The following is a 20,143-nucleotide window of genomic DNA, read 5'->3' as shown; positions in this document are numbered from 1 at the left end:
AGCGCTCTCTCTGACCTGGAGCAGATGTGTATCAATAAGCTGGGAGCCTCCCAGTCCTGAAGCTTGGCTCAGCTGATGCTCGTACAAGATGGGGATTGGCTGAGTGTTCGACGGCTGCTGAAACGCAAGGCTAGACTGTGCCTTGGCGAGCTCCTGATGCTGCACTGCTGGGAAATTGTGCAAGGCTGTGCCAGAAAGGACCACTGGCGATGGCTGAGACAGGCCACTCTGCATAAATGCTTGCTGGGATCTACAAAATAAATTAAGCCAGAATGAGTAATCAAATACAGTTAAAACAATGAGGCTTTTGCTAGCAAGTGAAAACTTAATCAGGCGCTATGATTCTGGGGTTTCTTTTTTTTGGGGGGGGGGGGGAGCTGCTGGTCTGAATATAGTAGTGGTTAATTTTTAATGCATACTTAAGTTTGAATTGATCTGATATTTTGAGTTGCACAAGCCACCTCAAAGAAGCCTGCATTTGATCAGGAGCGCAGGATATATGTATTTAATAAAAAAAATCAATTTAAGTAAAAGCCATTCATGCAGCAGTTACAGACCATTGGCTGACAGAAGTTTTAAACTGATGCCAACTGGTTATTCCAACTTCCTTACTGAAAATTTTGTTGCAATGCAGAACTTCTTAAGAGACTTTTTAGATTGCTAGCATTGTTTCAGGTCCTTCTCTCTGGAGCAGCAGAAGCTGATATTGTTGGTAGGTCATCCCTCTGGTATATCTCAGAGGGATGGTATTTCAACAAGTCCCATTTGCTGTACATTTCTTACTCCCTCAAGTTCCAGTCATCTTTCCACTCTCAACATATCTTTCCACCCTGAACAAAGAACCCTAACAAAAACACTAAATTAAAACCAACAGCCAAAATCTTTGACAACTGTGAAGGGGGAGGTTTTGGAGAGGAGAATTTCCCACCCCCGCCGATTGCTAAAAGACTTCCGACTTCTTTTACAGTAACTTCAGTATGGGACTTACTAAACATGAAATAAGGAACATTTCAGCGCGCAACTCTTGAACCAATGATCAAGTGTAATAATCATTGTATAGACACATTTAAGAGAAGGAGCAACAGGTAGGAACTAAAACAGCTACCATAGGGCTATCTACATGTGCAGCTCACAAGCTGCTATAAAGGTAACAGAATCAGGAGATCCATAGCTACAAAGGGCTTCCAGCTGGTTCAAGAAAATCCTTACCTATAGGGCTGCAAGGAAGAATTAAACAAGTCCTGAGCCTGGGAAACAGCAGGCGCTGCTCCTAAACCCAACTGGGCTTGATGTTGCCCTTGCAGAGGTGCATATATGGGGATTGGTATCTGTTGAACTGAAGTGGGCTGTAAGGAAGAGAAAGAATTAAATACCCGGAACATGATGGTGCCTTATATAAAATCTGATTCTGAGCCATCTAAGCCCAAGTATTGCCTATGCAGCTGGGGGGCAGCTCAGAGGACTAAGACATTTCTCCCAGACTGTTACCAGAAATCCTAGAGCATAACTTGGAATAAGCAATCTCCGGTCCCTCCCCATTACATCTCATTAGCCACTAGAAAGCTTCCTCAGTGCCTGTGCTTGACCAATACCTGCCAAGAACCAAGTGCTGGAACAAAGACTCCAGTTCTTTTTTTTTTTTAACTTTCCAATACTTTATTGTAACAAAAATAAGCTTAATTTACAAATAAAAATAATATTAAACATTCAACACTTTTCTACTCCAGTTCTTACAAACAGATCTTGTAATTGGCTTACTATAATATTACATCATAACTATATAACAACAAAATCTAATAATTCTGCAGATAATACTTCATTATCAGAGGCTTTGGAATTCACATAATCACCATCTTTCCACTATGTTATTTTTATAATTAGGCGATTCCATCTGCAGCAGTTGAGTAGATAATTTATCCTGTACCATAATATCCCTTACTTTCATGAACCATTCTTCCAAAGCGGGAACAGTACTTTTTTTCCACTTCTGAGCCAACAGGTTTTTACCCAATATCAGCAGCGATATGAGTTCAATTCGTAGTGCAGTTGAGAAATTTTCTGGCCATAAATTTAATATCATCACTTCAGGCTTTAGTGGAACCAGTACTCCTACTATATCTGATATTTTTGCCACTAACTGAGACCAAAAGTTTTGTATGAAAGGACAAGACCACCAGCTATGGATAAAACTTTCTTCTAGACTGCACCCTTTCCAGCATTTTGCTTTTGAGTTCAGTTTGCTTCTAAATAACTTAACTGGGGTCAAATACCATCTTGAGAGGATTTTAAATTGTTGAGTTTTAACATTAATTGCCCTGTTTTTCATGGTAGGGGAACTCCATATCTGATCCCATTGTTCCTCTGTAATTTGGATATCGCAATCCCTCTGCCAAGCGTTTTGTTGGGAAGTGGGTTGTTCCTAAATTTTTCCCAGCAGAATTTGATAAATAATTGATATGAGGCCTTTTGTATTTGAATGTCCTACTTTCAGGACTTTTTCAAAAGTATTTCATTGTTTAGTTTTACATATTAGTGGTATTATTTGATTAAAAGCTTTGTGAATTTGAAAATGTAGAAGCCAAGGTATATCAAAATGATGTTTTTCCTCCAGTTGTTGTTTTGTACCTAGTTTTCCTTTTATAATTAAGTCATTTATTCTAAACAGGTTCTTCTCCCTCCAATTTTATAAGCCATAGGATCTCTTCCCGGTGTAAACCAAGTCTGACCTAAAAATGCCATCATAGGCAATGTAGGAGGGGCTAGCTGGCTTCTACCTTTATTCCACAATTTCAGGGTGAATTCTAGATAAGGATTATGTGAGTCCTGCCTTTTTCTATCTCTGTTTTCATTCCATAGAGCTTCATACAATAAAGGGTGGGCCAAGGAATTTTGTTCAATGTATGAGACTTCCTCTTAAAGTAGCCTTAAATGCCTCTTGAGATACTCCACATTCTTTGTTAAATAAAAAATATTCTTTAATTTTTTTTCAATTGTTGTGCATATTGATTCTTTACTTAATAACATCTTATTAAGAGTCCAAGAGGGTTTTTTTCCCTTTTCAGTGGACAAAATAAAAGAACTGGTAATCCAGCAGTGGTCTGATATGGTTCTGGATCCAATATCAACCGATTCCATATTAGTAACAAATGAAGTTGAGACTAATAAGAAGTCAATTCTAGTATAAGTATTGTGCATGTGTGAATAATAGGAGTACTCACGGACCCCCAGATTTTGTACCCTCCAAACGTCAGCAAGATTAAAAGTAGTTAGAAGCTTTCCAAGTTCTGATTCTCTGGAAAGAGCATTTTCTTTACTTGCACTGGAAGACTTGTCAAGAATGTGGTTAGCAACATAATTTAAATCACATCCTACTATAAGCGCCCCCTTTTGAAATGATTGAAGATCTGATAAAGTTGCATTTATAAACTGAATCTGGCCTTCGTTTGGGGCATAGATTGAAGCTACAGTTATGGGATGGCCATCCAACATTGCAGTAACAAAAAGAAATCTCCCATTTGGGTCAATTTTGGTGTTTAAACATTTAAAAGCTGTTGTTTTTGAAAACATAATAGCCACCCCTCTAGCTTTGGAAGATCCTGCTGCATAAAAGGACTGCGATATCCAGTTTGATTTTAATAGTTGTTTATTATTAAAATCAAATGCGTTTCTTGTAAATAGATGATATTTGGTCTCTCTTTTTTTTATTAGGTTAGAAATTCTTTTTTGTTTGATTAGGTTTTTAAAGCCTCTCAGTTCCAAGAAATTTTTTTATAATTAACTGGCATACCTTTCTTCCTTGGAAGTGAAGGATAACAACAAATACAGACTATTCCAAACTATATATAACAATTTCCACCAAATCATCCCTCTTTCTAACTAGAGGGGAAGTTTCCACACTCTTCACTTATAAAGAATCTATAGGGACAGAAACCACCAAATGCCCCTAGCCAGAAACTATAGCAAATACAGGAGGCATTCAAGTTAAACAGAATAAAACAAACTTTGTGAAATCCCTCTCCCCTCCATACTGTCATGTACTGTCATTGGGGTACTCTCTGGAAGATAACGCTTATTTCCCTTACTGAAACCCTTTGTTCTGTATATAAAAATTACTAATGCATACACAATATTAAAACAGTACAGCTTAATATCTAATTTTCCAGTATTATCCAACCAACTGTAGAGCATGTAACCATTTGATACCCATTCCATTCAATCCCTCCAAAACCAATACATTAAGAATTAATTTTACAAACTACTTATTTTACAAATGATCTGAAAATGTTTCTGAGCCTGCTTGGCGGGGGAGGGCGGGATACAAATAAAATTTTACTTACTTACTTACTTCTTAATAGATTTAAAGAAGATTTCATTAAAACTATATTTTTCAAAAACCAATAAAAAACGCTGACAAATTGATTTATGACTTATCATTCACACCTAGCCCAACCTTCTATATTTCCTGTCACTCGGTAGCTGAAACACTCATACATACCCTCACTCTCTTTCAAAGACTTTCAATTAATTCTCCCCCCTTGTCATTCACGCCCCCCCCGTATATTTACCTAATCAACAGAGTTAATGTATGCCTGACCCCTTCTTTCTCCTATCCAAAATCATGAACACCCATTCACTCACATATCCCCTATCATTCTGTCACAATCATCCAGAATCCCTTCATTATCCCCTTTTTTAAACCTATAAAACAAACTTTCATAATACTATTAATAAAATCTAAGGTTTTAAAAATAACGCATATATCAGTTCACTTGGATAAGGCATTCATAGATGTCTAGCACCATCTAGTGGGCAAAAACGATAGCACAGTTTGGCAAGCTCCGGATCATAAACTTCTTTTACGCAGAGTCAATGTTGGTGTGCAGTTCTTTATCCTCATCTTCCATTAGTTTGATGTTCACGCTCTGGTTGTTGTGGGTTGGCGATCCACGTGCTCTGACCTCCTTCGGTGAACTGACCCCTAGCTTTTGGATAAATGAATTGGACTAAAATGTCTCGGGGTCTATTCCTTCGTGCCATAGCCAACGGCCCCAGTCTTTGTGCTTTTGCTATTACTGGCGGGGTGTCGTCATTCATATTGAGAGCGCAGGCAAGCCAGTTTGAAATATAAGTAGCTAACTCTGATCGTCCCTCCGTGCCCTCCTCTATGCCTCGAAATTTCAGGTTCTGATTCCTCCAACGCTGTTCCAAAATAATTAATCTCTCTTCCAACCTTTGCTCTTTAGTATTAATAGCTGTTATTTCAGATTTTAAAGCTAGGGAGGCTTCTGCTGCCATTTTTGCCGTTAAGTCTAGCTCTGCTGTCAAGTCATTCAGCTTTTTGTTTATCGGCTCTACACAGTTAGCAATAGCCTCTTTGAAAGCTGCATTTATATCTTGCCTTAACAACAGAAGGTCTCTTTTAGTGATTGGCGCTGCATCTGCATCTGAACTGTCCTCCTGTAGGGCGTCTTACCTGCTGCCATTTGATCTCTCCCTCCTTGCCTCATCCTCGCCCCCCCTTGTAGCTATTTCTTGTCTGAAATAGTCCTTAACTGAAGCCAAATCCTTTTGTTTTGTGATCTTTTTATTTCTTGAAGCGTTTCCCATTAATAATTTTGCATTTCCCCTGATGATTTAGAAGTAGATTTCACATCGGGGAAGCAGGAGAGGAGAGCTCTGCAATTAAGCGTTCCCCATTAGCCCTTGGCGCCCCGCCCCCGCCCAGACTCCAGTTCTAATCAGTTGGTCAGCTTGAACTTGCCTCTTCTTTGCATCTATTGCTAAGAATACTCCAGTTCAAGCCAACTGCTGTAGCCACCTGTCACTCATTTAGTTGGGACCGACACACCCAAAACAGAGAACAGTCAAGCCCTGACTTGAACAATAAGAGCTAAGTTTTCTACTTGTATGTCGAAGCAAATGTGCTGCCCTGTATCTTACTACAGCTTTACTGGCAAATCAATGGTCAACCCCCTCAAAGTACCTGTGAAAGTCCTGGTTGAAATCCTTGCTGCTGGGCCAGTGAAGGGGGAGCTAGACGTGCATGCTGAGTGTTGAAAAGATGGCTTGTATCCATGTAGAAAGCAGGAATCTGAGCTATAGAACCACAAGCAAAGTTAATCAGTCAAGTGGTGCCTGAATTATATCTAGAAAAGGAAAGCATATTCATTTGTCTAAACACTGATCCATTTTTTTTGTTGCCAGTTAGCAGTGGGAATCAGGACAGGCATCATTTCTATGTTCAATTTACAAAAAGTTCATTCTGAATACCAGAACATTTAACGTTATGAGTAAAGAACAGACTGCAACTATGCATACAAGAAAGGTTAGCTTTCCTAATGCAGGCAAGACATGCAGGCATGCTCTTAAGAGACACTGAGCTTAAATGTTGTTACCTCTGTCCTTAAAAAGAACACAACCCTGTGCTCAGGTACAGTACGACACAAACTCTATGTGAGCCCATTTACCTGCTGCTGACTGGGACACGTAGACCTGTGGACTCTGCTGCTGCTGGGCAATGAGGGATGGCATGCAGCTTAGTTGTGAAAAGTGGCTGGCAGATGCCAAATTACTGGTCTGTAGCTGTTGTGGTTTCACTTTACAGATGTTTGGTGGGTCGGAGGTGCTGGTTGTTTTTGTAGTCAGTGAAGAGGTAGTGTATGTCCCAGCTCCTAAAAAATGGCAAATCAACAATGTGATGGGTCAGTGGTTGTAACTGAAAGCCACAACATCTCAACAAGTCAGTCAAGTATTACATTAATATTTTTAAAAAAGGTAAAGGTAGTGCAAGCACCAGTCATTTCCGACTCTGGGGTGACGTTAAAAAAAAGGGAAAAACTGTGTGTGAATTAAAACATTTATCAATATTGCAAGGGTATTTACCCAAGGTGGCTTAATATGACCTCTTCCTATTGTTGGTGAGGTGACGAGTCAACAGATGCATCTGTAAGCATTCATGGCCAATGCGCCACTGTTGGGAGAACCACTTTTTCCAGAGGCTGGCCTAATGCTAAGCTTCTTTCAAAGTCAAGCAAGGTCCCTGTCCCTGAACAACTGACTTTCAGAACCAGCAGTAAGCAATACTGAACAAAACAACAGTTGAGGAGGCATGTAACAGTAACACACAGCCAAAGCATTATTTTGTAGTATCTCCCACTATTGATAAGACAATCTGTTTCCCTCCCAAGATGCCTCTTCAACATACTTTGAGCTATGGGAACTGAAACCGTTAAAAAAAAATCCCACAGTCCCCTGCCAGCATACCCAATTTCATGAGTGTTAAACTGGAATGAAAGATGCTGAGAGACAGCCATTTCACCTTCTGACTACATCAAGGTTTTCTTTGCTTAAACAGTTTATCATTCAACAAGCACCAATTTTAGACCAACGTTAACTCTAATATCATGCCAAAGAATTATCAGAACTTTTTACAGTACATATCGGATTTGTAAACATGATCCTGTTATTGTAACTGGAAACTAAATGACATTTTTATTTCCACTATTTGGTCCTGTAAAATGTCTACTATGATTCTGAACAACTCCCCTGTAATGAACAGCCTTTCTTCTAAAGTTGGTTGCCTTTGGGTGCTTTTAAAATATGGATAAAATTAAAGGGCCACACCAGTCACAGAAGATAAAAAGTATGACCAAGGCTGATGGTGCAAAATCAGGTAAAAATATATTTTATTGCTTGGTTAAAATTTCTACAATATAATAGGGTCCTTCCACGGGAAATTTGCCACTGATATCGTACTCCTTTTGAAGAATTACTGCAAGACAAGCAGCTTTGTAACATTTATTCAGGCACAGAATGACAATAAATTTTAAGCCAAAACTTGTTGGGTGATGAGTAATTTTAACTGAGTAATAAAATATATATTTTAATTAATTCTGCACCATCAGCCTTGGCCTTACTTTTTATCTCCTTTTTAAAAATATGGATAATAAACAAACCCAGAAGGGCTATAGAAACTCCACTCCTAATACTACTGCTGCCTTCTCTTAAAAATCAAATCTGAACATTTCCTTTAAGAAGTATTATTTATTCTGTATCATCTAAAACATTTAATATTTTACAGTTATTTTTCAATTGACTTTTTGTTTCACTGGAACTGCTTTGCTTGTAAGTTGTAAAAATGTAAATTAAGCTTTTCCCCCTTTCTCTAATAGACTTCATCAGTGGTCTTCACATAAAAACACCTTCTCAGAGAATGAAATGTGGAGTCCAAGCTTTGGATCTCTTGTACACAATCTATGAAATCCCTGCCATATCTTAAGATGTCGAATATTAAGATACCTTCTATGCTTGTCAGCAAAACCAGAGCAGAAACTCATACATATTCTTTTTAGAATCACTGTATCTAATAGTGACATAGTTTGCTGGCATCCTAAATCACAAAAGCAGCAAAACTGGCATTCAACGAAGGCGGGGGATTCTCTATTGACTTCAGGGACTCTCTAAGCATGCAGAAAGATACATCTTTGTAAATTAACTACAAAAAATAGCCCCAAAGCCAGTCATATGAGAACTGAATCCACTCTAAGAATACAAGTGTATAAAGTCAAAGGGGCAGCAGGGGTCAGGAAGATTAAGCTGCTCAGTCCCCCGAAAACTTATAGAAGCCAGGAAAGAGAGATGGGGGGAAGGCTGAGAGTGGGATTGCCAAGATGTTTCCCTTCACAAATTCTCACAGGTCCTCAGCCTGCTGAGTAGAATGACACTGCTAATTAGAGGAAAACACCAAACTCAACAAGAACATGCGGCCAAATAATTTTGCAGGACACAGTCTACAGACCAATACCTGACAATGATGTTGTAGGTGTAACAGACGCCACAGGAATAGGAGGCATTGATGCACTTGAGAAAGAGCTGTATGTGCCACTGGTCGGTCCACTGCTGCTGCTTCCCCCTCCACCGCCACCGCTGCTGCCACCAGATATAGGAGGGGCTGTTGAAGTAACAGGTGAATTCTTCTCCCCCACATTTGGTGAATTTTCCCATGCTTTGCGAGCAGACTCCATCTATTCAGAAAGAGAGATAGCTTTCAGTTAAATACTTCGTATGCTTGGCTTTTATGCTCATTTTAATATTAACTCACTCAAGACGGTATCCATTTCTCTAGTGAGCTGCCAGAGAAAGGTAATTGCTTTGGATTTTTCAATATGGAATTGGCTTAAAATTTGTAAACTAAAATAGACAAGTACAGTTAACATCAGGCCCAAGAGTGAATCCTTAGTGCCTCCTATAAAAATAGTTTGTCTAAAACAACTGTGAAAAGTATAACTCAGAAGTATAACAGGTTAAATGATGTTAGTAGGACAAGTCACTCAATACAAGTAAGCAGCTAGAACCTCACACCTATATACAATTTTCAGTGCACCTGGCCCAATACTACCCTGTACACTGACCAGAAAAGAATATAATCTTTTTACTTTCTATACCGTATTTATTGCTCTTAATTTGCACAACAGCAAAAGAAAAATATAGGGTTGAATTCTTATGTTTTTTGGACAAGAATGTTAGATATCAACTAAGTATGGTTTTGAATTGTTTCAGCTATTCATGGATCTGCATTGGACATACTTAGTCTATCTAAGTGGTACTGAGCAGTGCACAAGCTTTGTATAACCCCATGCCTTAAACACATTATATAATAGATGTAACCTGACATCATCTTTCCCCCTGCTCTGGATGACTGCAGAAACTCCAGTTACTGATTCCAGAAGGGTGGATGCGTAAGTTAAGGTTTTAAAGTGCCCTGTAATTTTGAATTTCAAACCATAGTACAGTTAATGATATTTGATCAATAAGGTTACACAGTTTTTTAGTGGAACTATATTGCAACTACAATGCATGCTGCAAGCCATCATCATGTTGGAACTAGAGCCAGCAAAAATTAGGGTTTTTTTGTGAAGGATATTTTCATACATAGACTACCGGACTGAGAGTTAACTTTCAAAATTGTTTCTGTTCTATCATCTCAACCAAATGATTTCTTTAGATGCAAAGTGCTCAAGCTTTCATAAAGAAAGAACAGTATCTACAGTGTAGACCAAACAGACTCCAATCTACGATCTGGGAGAAAGAAGAGAGATTGGAATCCATACCAATGCATTTGGATAGTACTCTCCCATAACTTAAGAAAATGAGAGATTTCCATAGGCTTCTGCCTACACATCAATAGTTTTGTAATGTTTTGTTTTTCTGTAGGGAATGGGAACTTTACCTCCACAACAGCCAGTTAAGCACAAGCCTCCTAATCCCTTATTCTAAGCATTCAAATGGTTCCTCACATCACCCCACAGTTATACAAACAAAACCCCCCAAGGTATATTACTTCTTCGCAGCAACACTTACAGCTGCATAAATCTGCAGAGGCACAATAGCACTGTAAGGAATGTTAAGTGGAAGTATAGTTTAAATTATACATATTTAGTTTAAAAGTAGCTCTCAGAGCTTTGGAGATAATGTCCACCAGAACATCTGTTTATCCCTTCAACAGCTTCACTCTCTAATCTCCCTGTTAAAAAGCTTACTTGTTATATGTGTTATGTTCAAAGCATATTACTGATAACAAAATATATCAAACCCACCCTCAAGGATTAAACAGCAGGGGCACATCCCATTAGGAACCTCTTGTGCAGATGATCAGTGAAGTGAGTTATGCAAAAGCAGAGTCCTGTGAATATGTACATGCAATGAACTGTATCCTGATACAAAGGATGAGTAGAATGAGCTAAACATCCAAGTCAAAACACCACATCAAAAACCACTCATTTGTCAATAAGGTTAAAGTTAACTATCAAGAAGCAGCTATACTAAGTAACTGACCAGAAATTCAGAATTTCCATATTTAAGTCTCTCCTTTGTACCACCCACACAGATCTCTGGCCTAGAGGCAATCTTTTAAATCTTCCACAAAGCCATTTTAGTGGACCACTAGCCTACAAAAAAATTGCCTGGAGACAACTCAGAGCATGCCTTTCTTACATATACGGCCCACCGAATCTACTGCTGCTAAAGCCACAGTACTATACCTCTTGGAAACTAAAGCCATGTTTGACATCTGAGCCTTTAATGGAAAAGGTGGGATAGAAATTTAGTATTCCTCCCTTGGGCTAACTTACAGCACTAAGAATTAGTAGCAAAATTCACACAAACACAGCAAGAGACTGTGTTGAGAGGCATGATCCAGTCCACACACACACTCCTAATATAAAGACAACTTTCTACTACAGGCCAAACATGACCAATTAGAAGATAACATCAGCAACCACTGGTATAACACAGCAACCTATCAAGCATACTGCCTTACTTACTGCCAATCCTCTCTCTGTTGTTTGTTACATCAGCAAGCCAATATACATTACAGACTGCCAAATCAAACACTGTCTGTCCAAAATGATGCACAACCTACTTCACAGAATATCCTCTGGAACCATATATTTATAAACAGTTTACTTTCCAGGAGTTCACTCTGGGACATGAAGACGACCTCATACTTTCGAGAGCTGTAACTCCTACCTAATGTTCTGACTTATGTACCTAGGGATTTGGGTGGCAAAAGTCAGTTGCTTGAGGTTAGTGTTTGTAACTAAGTGGGAAAGATAATTAAAATGTTTAGCCCTCTCGTTCTATGCTCTAATGATTTATAAAGCAAAAAAGCTGCTTTTAAAAGCTGCCTTGTTGGTATCTCCGTCAGCAAGATCTCTATTAATTGTTCCCCCTGCATGCAAGAAAATGACCCTTAGAGGGATGTGGTACATACCTTGAGGGTGAGGTCGACGGTAGCGGGAGAAACTGGAGTTAGGCTGGAGCTCTGTTGTAGAGTCTCCCTCCTAGGGAGGGGAAGGGTGTGGGGCAGGGGCACCTGAAAGGCAGGCAACACACATCACATTCTAGCTAAGTCTATGACACAAGCCCCATTACAAGCAAGAGCTCAAGCAATACTGCTGAACTACTACAAGTCTTCCAGGCTTGAGCGTTCAGCAGGGATGCTTTGACAGAAAGGATGGAAAACCTTGACTGGATAAGAGCCTACCCAATTTGTGGTCATAGAATAGAACACTGTCTGTGGATTTAATTCCAAAAAATAAGCTCAGGTCTGTGTTTTCTGCAGCTTGATCCCCACAGGTCCCATTAAATGAAAGGTATGGCAACCCTCCATATTTTCCTTCTGTAGTGCCATAAACAGGCTTTGGTTTTTGTCCTCTTAGCTATGGTAAGAAGAACACTACACTTTTATTTTACACCTTGCCAGTTAGGTCCCGCAAGTCCAAGCTTAGGAGGAAGAACCCAAGTGTCACTAGATGCCCTCAGTGAACTTATGCTCTCCTCAAATCCAAATGAACACGTTTTCTCAAAGAATCAAATATAAGACAACCTGAAACAGTTGTTGCCACTGATCTTACGACCACCAGTATGTGATGCTGTCACAGAATGGGATGAAACTAGTTAAAAGAATGAAGGTACTTGATAGTTCAGTCCATACCTCCTATGGTTGAATCCATCTCCAAAATGCAGTAGACTAAAATCACCAGCACCCAAGAAAACCCCAGGTGCTCCGTCCTGGATGCAATCTACCTCTAACAAAATTAAATACCTTTCAAGCCATTATGATCAGAAGGAGAAGTCACAAATCTACAAACGCTTGTCACAAATCTGAGCAAAGAAAGCCCTTCACAAACTTTTTAGCAACCAGAAATCCTCTTGGAGTTGTTCTATTTCTGTTCTCATACAAAACCATCATGCTTCAATGGATCCACAAAGCAAAGACCACATGCACAAGGCCTCCCCATTAAAAGGACACTTTATATTGCAGTATATCAATGTTCACCAGTTGCAGGGGACAATGACCTAACAGGCAAATCCACAAAACCTCTGCAGAGTTTGCCAAACAAACAAAAAACCCAGAACACCAGACACATAACTGAAAATGCTTGCACACAATTACTGCAACTGATATTTTGCTGTTTGATACTTTAAGTTACTTTAATCCTATCTGGCAGCTACAATTCATTTTAAAAGCTATTCAGATTAATGTGTTCATATATCACAGTAGGAGATTAAAATACTAAGTGGCAAGGAAACATTTGTAGAGGAATTGTACCACTTTGTCCAGAACAAGAGGCTTATTAATGAACACGCTCATTTTGAGAATGGTTGTAATTAACACGTTATGCCAGACTTGCAAACTGATTTGGGGCTTATTAAATATCCAGTACTTCATGTGGCAGTGCTGTTCTTCTCTTCAGAAGAGAAAGTTGCACATGGACGAGTTTTCTCTCTAATGCACACAAATAGCTGGTAAGCATTTGACACTTGGAGAGAGAATGGCTCAACTGAGATGTCACGGTACCAAATATCAGATGATCAGGTAACGAACAGTGCCTCAGCTGATGCGTGCTCCTTCCCCCTTCCTTCCGTTGTTGGAGATAACCACAGTTTGCTACAACACCGGAATCATGAAACATTACCTCCAATCAAAGGCTGAAACCTTTAAACTGTGGTCGGCAGTAACTACCATGTACCCAATTCAAATGCCACAGAAAAAAAAATGTTTACTGCAAAACAGATGGAAGGAAGAGGGAAAGAGTACTCAATCCTGAGGGGGGAGGAGTATATGAACCTGCAGAAGCTCACACAACTGGCTGAAGTGTGCCTGAATTCAGCCAGTGTGGACAGGTATCATGGAGTGTGGATAGGTATCCCAGACAAGTATTAACAGAATGCTGGAGTCTGAATATATCACAGACCAAGAGTACTCCACAAGAAAAATATGTGCTCTGTCATTTGCATGCTAACTTGGAGCAACTGCTAAGAGCACAGGGTAAGGTGCAAATAAAAATGACAATCTATGTTGGATGTGAAGGACGGTAATATTATTTACTTACATATGCTCTATTACTATAACATGACTGCATGCAAGGAAGTCTGTTTCAAGCTACTCAATATGGTTTGTAATTACTCTTTTAACCCTTACACCTCTTATCTATTTATACACCTCCAATCTATTTTGATTACAGAATAAGAAACACGATGTGTATTCACTGCCCTAACTCTGTTTATTCCAGGTTACATAACAGAGCAGTAATTTGGAGTACAGAACCAGGCAGCTGTATCAATCAGACCTGAATGATTTACTGCAAACAGCCACTTGGTAACTCCTCTCAGACCTGTATGACTTTAGAACGCTGGTGGTGTTCACAAGAGTGAACTGTTTTCTCATCTCTAAAGCTAAGTCAGAGACTGAGGCTAGTCAGGGATAGATTTGTTCATACAAGTTTTCTACAAGCAAGTTAGGTAAGGGCTTGTGTGTCTCAACCATTATAACAATGTGTGATTCCTTATCATATGGTATTGTGTGCTTTACAGCAACTATTCCTTTGGCTTGCAGACTTCTTTTAAATAGCATTCTATTCACCCACAACTCTTGAAAGCTTTCTCAGATTCTGGTCTTTTGAACAATCACGTACCTCAAAAATCTTCATTAGATCTCTTAAAATGATTTTCAGCATTATTAACTCACCATATTTCTTCTCGACACAAAGCATCCACCCACCCTAGAAAAACTATAGAGTGCAATTTACTGTATTATTAAGCAGCTAGATTGCCACAATGGAAAGCTAAAACATAAAATGCTAAGCTTAAAATCCAAGAGGAAGGGACAACTTAAACTCTTAAGTCACTGACAAGCTTACATTTGTCACTAAAGCCTCTTCCATCTTTGCACTGCTTGTAGCCACTGTACTGGAGTGAGAAGAAGGCGTTGTGTAATCTGTAACAGACTCCTGCAAAGGGGAAAAAAGTTGAAGAAGCTGACCTACATATTCACATTTTTTTCCCAGAAGCAAAACAATTTGAACATACAAAAACTTAATCTATCAGAATCAAATTTATTGCACCAATGTCAGAAGGATCAAATTTATTGCACTAATGAAGTTATCAATTCAGCACTTTCCCCAAAAGCAGTGGTGTTCATCGTCAGGATGTTAGCTTAAATCTACAAAAGGAGAATGGCTTGTCAAAAGATATGCTTTAGGAAGATCTGACTTGCAGACTGTACCCAAGACAATTCTGCTAAACCCAATCTGTAAGTATGAATACAAGCTTCAAAGTTCTGTACTGTCTGCCTTGCTATGTTTCAATACTGTAGGAAGAATACAGTTTCTTGCCATTTTCTGCAACAATGACAAAAATAATCTCCTTAAACCAAACACCTGACTAATCAGTAAATACTACAATGACCAGGACAACTGGCCACAGCTTTCCTCATATATCGTCAGACTGCAAGAGGATCTCTCTCCTAGCTATTGCTGTTTTTAGTTGTGAATAGATTATCTCGGTGACATCTTTGAAACATCTTTTTGCACAAAAAGAAAATCTTACTATTTGGAAGTCAGCTGATTCAGTTGTGAGGAAACGTGCTGCTGATTTCCCTGAAGAGTTCAATGAGCTCTTATGGATGTTGCCACCAAGGCAGTAGCTATTTGTTTTTATTTGCGCATGATGTTTATGGATAATAAATAAACTGCTTAAGAATCAAGAAGAAAGTCCTCAATATCTTAGAAACAGGGATATATTTTGACCTGTATATTCCAAAGACAATATTTCATTCTTGACGGCCTGGCCATCCAACTTCAGGTAGCCTTGGAGCAAATAGATCAACTAGATCCATTTCAATGTGGATTCAGGTTTGGGACAGAAACTGGCTTAATAGTTCTTACTGACAAATTTTGCTGGGAGAGTGATGGGATTCATCTCCAGCTTGTTCCCTTGGACCTCTCAGAGGTTTTTATATCATCAGCTATGCTATGGTATCCTCCTGGATCAGCTAGCTGAGCTGGAAGCAGGGAGAACTATGGTCAGCTGGGTCGCCTTCTACCTGAGTGGCTGGTTTCAGAAGGGGCAGTGGGAAGCTGCTGCTTGGCCCCAACACATATTTTTTAAAAAATAAAGTTGCAATTAAATGAAGCATTCAGGAATAAAAATGGTGGATTTCAGTCTCTAGAAGCAGCCAAGAAAGCTTTCAGGTAGTATAACTGATCAAGTTTACCAGTGTTTATTCCTTGAAATAAAGGTATTAGTTATGATCTACAAATATGTGTAGGATCAGATTTCACAATGCACATCACTGTTTATTCACTCCTTAGAACAACCATACGCAGAAGATAAGAGGTAATGTGAGGTCCACGAATGTTCTACAGTAAAGCCAAATTTCTGGCAGCTGCCAGGAGAATTCGTGATGATTTTGTAAAGGTGGGACTTTGAATTTGACAGTTTTTGCAAAGCTCCCTTTTTTCAAATACTTTTATTCTAATTTAAGAACCATGCCTAAAAGTTTCAGTACTCTGCACATCTGATTTGAATGGATTGGCTTCTTAAATTGTTTTTATTGGTTATGTACCGTAATAATAACTAATCTGAATCTGAAAAGCCATATCGCTGGAGAATCTTTAAGAATGTAAGAAGACTTCTGCTGGATCAGGCCAGTAGTTCATCTAGTCCATCCTTTCTGACATCATGGCCAGCCAGTTACACCAGAGGGCCAACAAATAGAGGCCAAGGCCTTCCCCTGACATTGCCTCCTAGAGCTGGTATCAGAGGTCTACTGCCTCTGAATATGGACGTCTCCTTTAGTCACCATCACTAGCAGCTGCTAAACCTACCCTCCATGAATTAAGTTCTTTTTAAAGTCATCCATGCCTATTTCAACGAGGTACTTTAACTAAACATACATATTTTCAGACAAGCTTTAATAACAAGCTCCCCCCACTCCCCCGCACACTCACAGAAATTAGGAATACCTACTGTGGTTGAACGTGAATGGGGAAACATCTGATTTTTGTCTTGTGAATGCTTCCATTGTACAACTACAGAAATAAATTCACCAAAATAAACAACACTCCTAAATTATAACAATGTATCTTTTAACATGTAGAAGTCAATACATCATATGTAAATACAATGTATGTGCTTGATCAATATAAATGACTGTAACATTGTGGCTCGGTGAGGAAATTTCTATTCATAAGAGAGAGAGTGGACAAAGGCTACCGAAACCACCAGCAAGTTCTAGATTTGGCGAGTACTCTCCTTCTCTTTTGAAATTGTTATTTTATTGACCTGTGGACTTATCATCTCTTTCCTGCTATTGTAGAGTGATTGTGACCGTAAGCAGGGTGAACTTGAATACATTTAAAAAGCTGTGAGAAGGAATATTGAAGCTCTTTAAAGAGACAGCATTCCACAGGACTATGGAGACTATTTTGCATGGACTTTATTAGCTGCATTTGCATACATTGTATTTACATATGATGTGTTGACATCTACATGTTAAAAAATACATTGTTATCATTTAGAAGTGTTTATTTCAGTGAATTTTTTTCTGTCTTTGTTAACATTAAGACACTGGAAGCTGACTTTATTGTATACTTCGCCATACAACTGGCAAAAGAAAGTGGGAACAATATTACACTGCCTGGATTTTTTTCAGAGATTTGCAGTTATTGTTCCTTGGCACGGTCCAATAGCAGATGCACCTCAATAAAGGCATGTATAGAGATCTGTGTATACAGACTCTGCTCAAATTCTTAGGTGCTTATTAAAATATTTATATTCTGCCTTTTGATGCAATTCAGAGCTGCTTACAAAAATAAAATCTGCAAACATTATACTAAAACAGCAGGAAAAACTGTAATACAGCAGACTACATTAAATGTCATTCAGCTGCTGAAATAGCCACAATAACAGATGACACCATCAGCAAAAGGCAACCAACTAACATAGTATTAAAATCAGAGGATGATAACCAGAGTAAAAGCACAACAAACAACGCAACCAAAAGCAGGACAAAACAAAAAAGACTTTGACAAAAGCCATATAAAAAGGAATAACAGTGAAACCAGCTTCTTCACAAACAACCTGGTACCTTTTAAGAACACTCACCAGACTGATTGCGAGGTTCACCCTTTAAAGCTACATTAAGCTACAACTGAACACCATTGATTAAGTACTGAGGAGCTGGCCTTTCCTAAGGAGCCATTCTGGTTTATTTCCTACCTTTTGAGTTGTTCCAAACTCTGTAGCAGACACTGATATCATTGTTCCGATTTCAGTTCCAAGTTCTGAGGCTGCCTTAACTTCTTTGGAGGTAATGGGGTCTGGACTTCTGACTGCAGTTGGACTGGATTTCTCTTGTCCTTCAGACTCCCCCTGCTGAGCCTCTTTTACCTTTTTGTTCTTTAATGACCGCTCTTTCCCAATTGGACCAGGCTTGTACTCTTTGTTTTCTACAGGGCTGAGATCTGGAATCTGAACATTTAAACGTTACAGTTTTTAAAACTCTGTATGCTGAATTTTGCAGTCTAGATCCAAAGCACTAGGAACAGAAAGTCCTCTCCACCAGGTGGCAGCATGGGTGTAGCAGCATTACTGTTTAAGTTAGTAAAACAGCATAAAGAACAAAGAGCTCACTGTAGAATTTATCCAAATGTCTCTGATTCCGTGTACTTAGAAGCTGGAAAAAGCACTTTACAACTTAAATTATTTGCACTATTACAGAACAAATCCTATTTATACTCAGTGAGTCTAGGAAAGATCTTGCACAGGATGGAGGGGGAATAAGTGGAGAGAACACTCAGACACCTTTTTTGATGCTTCATTAAATTGCAGCTTCAAGCTTCATGCGGCAGAACTGGCCAATATGGACATTCTACAGAGGTAATCAACCCCCAGACCCCTTCCCTGTCATCAATATATTATCATTTACATTTCCTAAGGTTATGTAGAAAGGGCGTTTATAGCATTTCCTGACTGATGGGATCACAGTGCCATCTACACATATTTGTTATTTCCAGGAACAGGAAAATTTCACTTACCTTTTGTGCCTTTATAGGTCCAGCCCGAGGCTGCTTCTGCCTTTGTTCTTTAGGCTCAGGGAGTTTCTCTGAGAGTTTCTCTGAAGCTGGGCCAACTTCATTGTCGCTCCCACTAGAGGCTGGAGCTCCAAACTGAATGGTTTCTATTCCCAGCTCGATTCCACTTTCTGGCCCAGCAGCTGTTCCCTAGTAAGGATCCCAGGAATTTTACTTTTAAAACAACAAAATCTGTAGTGCTAAATTACATACTATGTAACACTAATTAAATTGGTACATGCAAGAAATGACCATGTAAAATTGAATTCCATTATCAGGTTTGCTTTAGAGATGTAAGAGGTTGGTTCCTAAGGTTGCTTTCCACCTATGGAAGGGAGCATGTGTTTTTGACAATTCCTCCCTTCCACCGAAAACTCTCAGCCGCTTTGCATGCTGTTAACGCAAACCCCCTGTTCTGTAGGAACAGCAGTTCAGGGAGATTAGAGGTTTGCAGCTGGGTGGGAAACAGCGAACAACATACACCCCCCTTCTGGTGGCAGAAGTGATCTGTATCAGTAGAAAGTGACCTTTAGAGTCAGCAGATCTTGATTATAAGATCCAGATCCTCTAAGCTTATGCACTGGCGACAACAGATTAAACCAAGGGCTGCTTAAACCCAAGGAAATAATATTCACCCATTCAGTTCAACCATTTAAGGCAGGGGTGGCCAATGGTAGCTCACCAGATGTTTTTTGCCTACAACTACCACCAGCCCCAGCCATTGGCCATGCTGGCTGGGGCTGATGGGAGTTGTAGGCAAAAAAACATCTGGAGAGCTACCATTGGCCACCCCTGATTTAAGGTCATCTTATCTGCTGGGTATTTATTTAGGATATTTCTGTACTGCTTATCCAGGGTCCTGCTCAAGGATACATATCTTACTCACTTTACTTTCATTCACCGACAAATTACAAATCTGAATATATTCCATCCCTCTTGTTTTGTTACATCTGTTTCGTACCTCTGGAGATGTAGCTGATCCAAATGATGTCAAAGGCTTATTCCATGCACTGACTGAAGGAGGTTGTGGAGGACTAATTGGCCCCACTGAAAGTCAAGAGAACAGAAGGTTGCTAGAAAGTTTATTTATTTATCGCACTTATATCCTGCCCTCCCCTAACGGGCTCAGGGCAGCTAACAACAATTAAAGTAACAGAGTGTTAAAATCAAAGTACAATAAAATCATTAAGACATTTCAACAGTTCATACAATTTAAAATATGTAGT

At 39.3% G+C, this 20,143-nt stretch overlaps 1 protein-coding gene across 1 annotated transcript in view; it reads right to left on the bottom strand.

Moving 5' to 3' along the window:
• Positions 1-20,143, bottom strand: part of PRRC2C (proline rich coiled-coil 2C) — a 90,845-nt gene that overhangs the window by 15,534 nt on the left and 55,168 nt on the right. Inside the window, exons 20-29 of the mRNA XM_060232449.1 lie at positions 19,879-19,964; positions 18,882-19,067; positions 18,064-18,315; positions 14,703-14,792; positions 11,771-11,872; positions 8,804-9,023; positions 6,468-6,671; positions 5,984-6,096; positions 1,210-1,346; positions 16-250 (exon numbers count right to left, since the gene is read on the bottom strand). Of these exons, the coding sequence (XP_060088432.1) occupies positions 16-250; positions 1,210-1,346; positions 5,984-6,096; positions 6,468-6,671; positions 8,804-9,023; positions 11,771-11,872; positions 14,703-14,792; positions 18,064-18,315; positions 18,882-19,067; positions 19,879-19,964 (1,625 nt within the window). The remainder of the gene's footprint in view (positions 1-15; positions 251-1,209; positions 1,347-5,983; positions 6,097-6,467; positions 6,672-8,803; positions 9,024-11,770; positions 11,873-14,702; positions 14,793-18,063; positions 18,316-18,881; positions 19,068-19,878; positions 19,965-20,143) is intronic.

This window comes from Heteronotia binoei, chromosome 2 (genome assembly GCF_032191835.1).
Source record: "Heteronotia binoei isolate CCM8104 ecotype False Entrance Well chromosome 2, APGP_CSIRO_Hbin_v1, whole genome shotgun sequence".
Classification (NCBI taxonomy): domain Eukaryota; kingdom Metazoa; phylum Chordata; class Lepidosauria; order Squamata; family Gekkonidae; genus Heteronotia; species Heteronotia binoei.
Note: the sequence above shows the minus strand (reverse complement) of the source record. Positions and strands in the feature narration are given on the sequence as shown.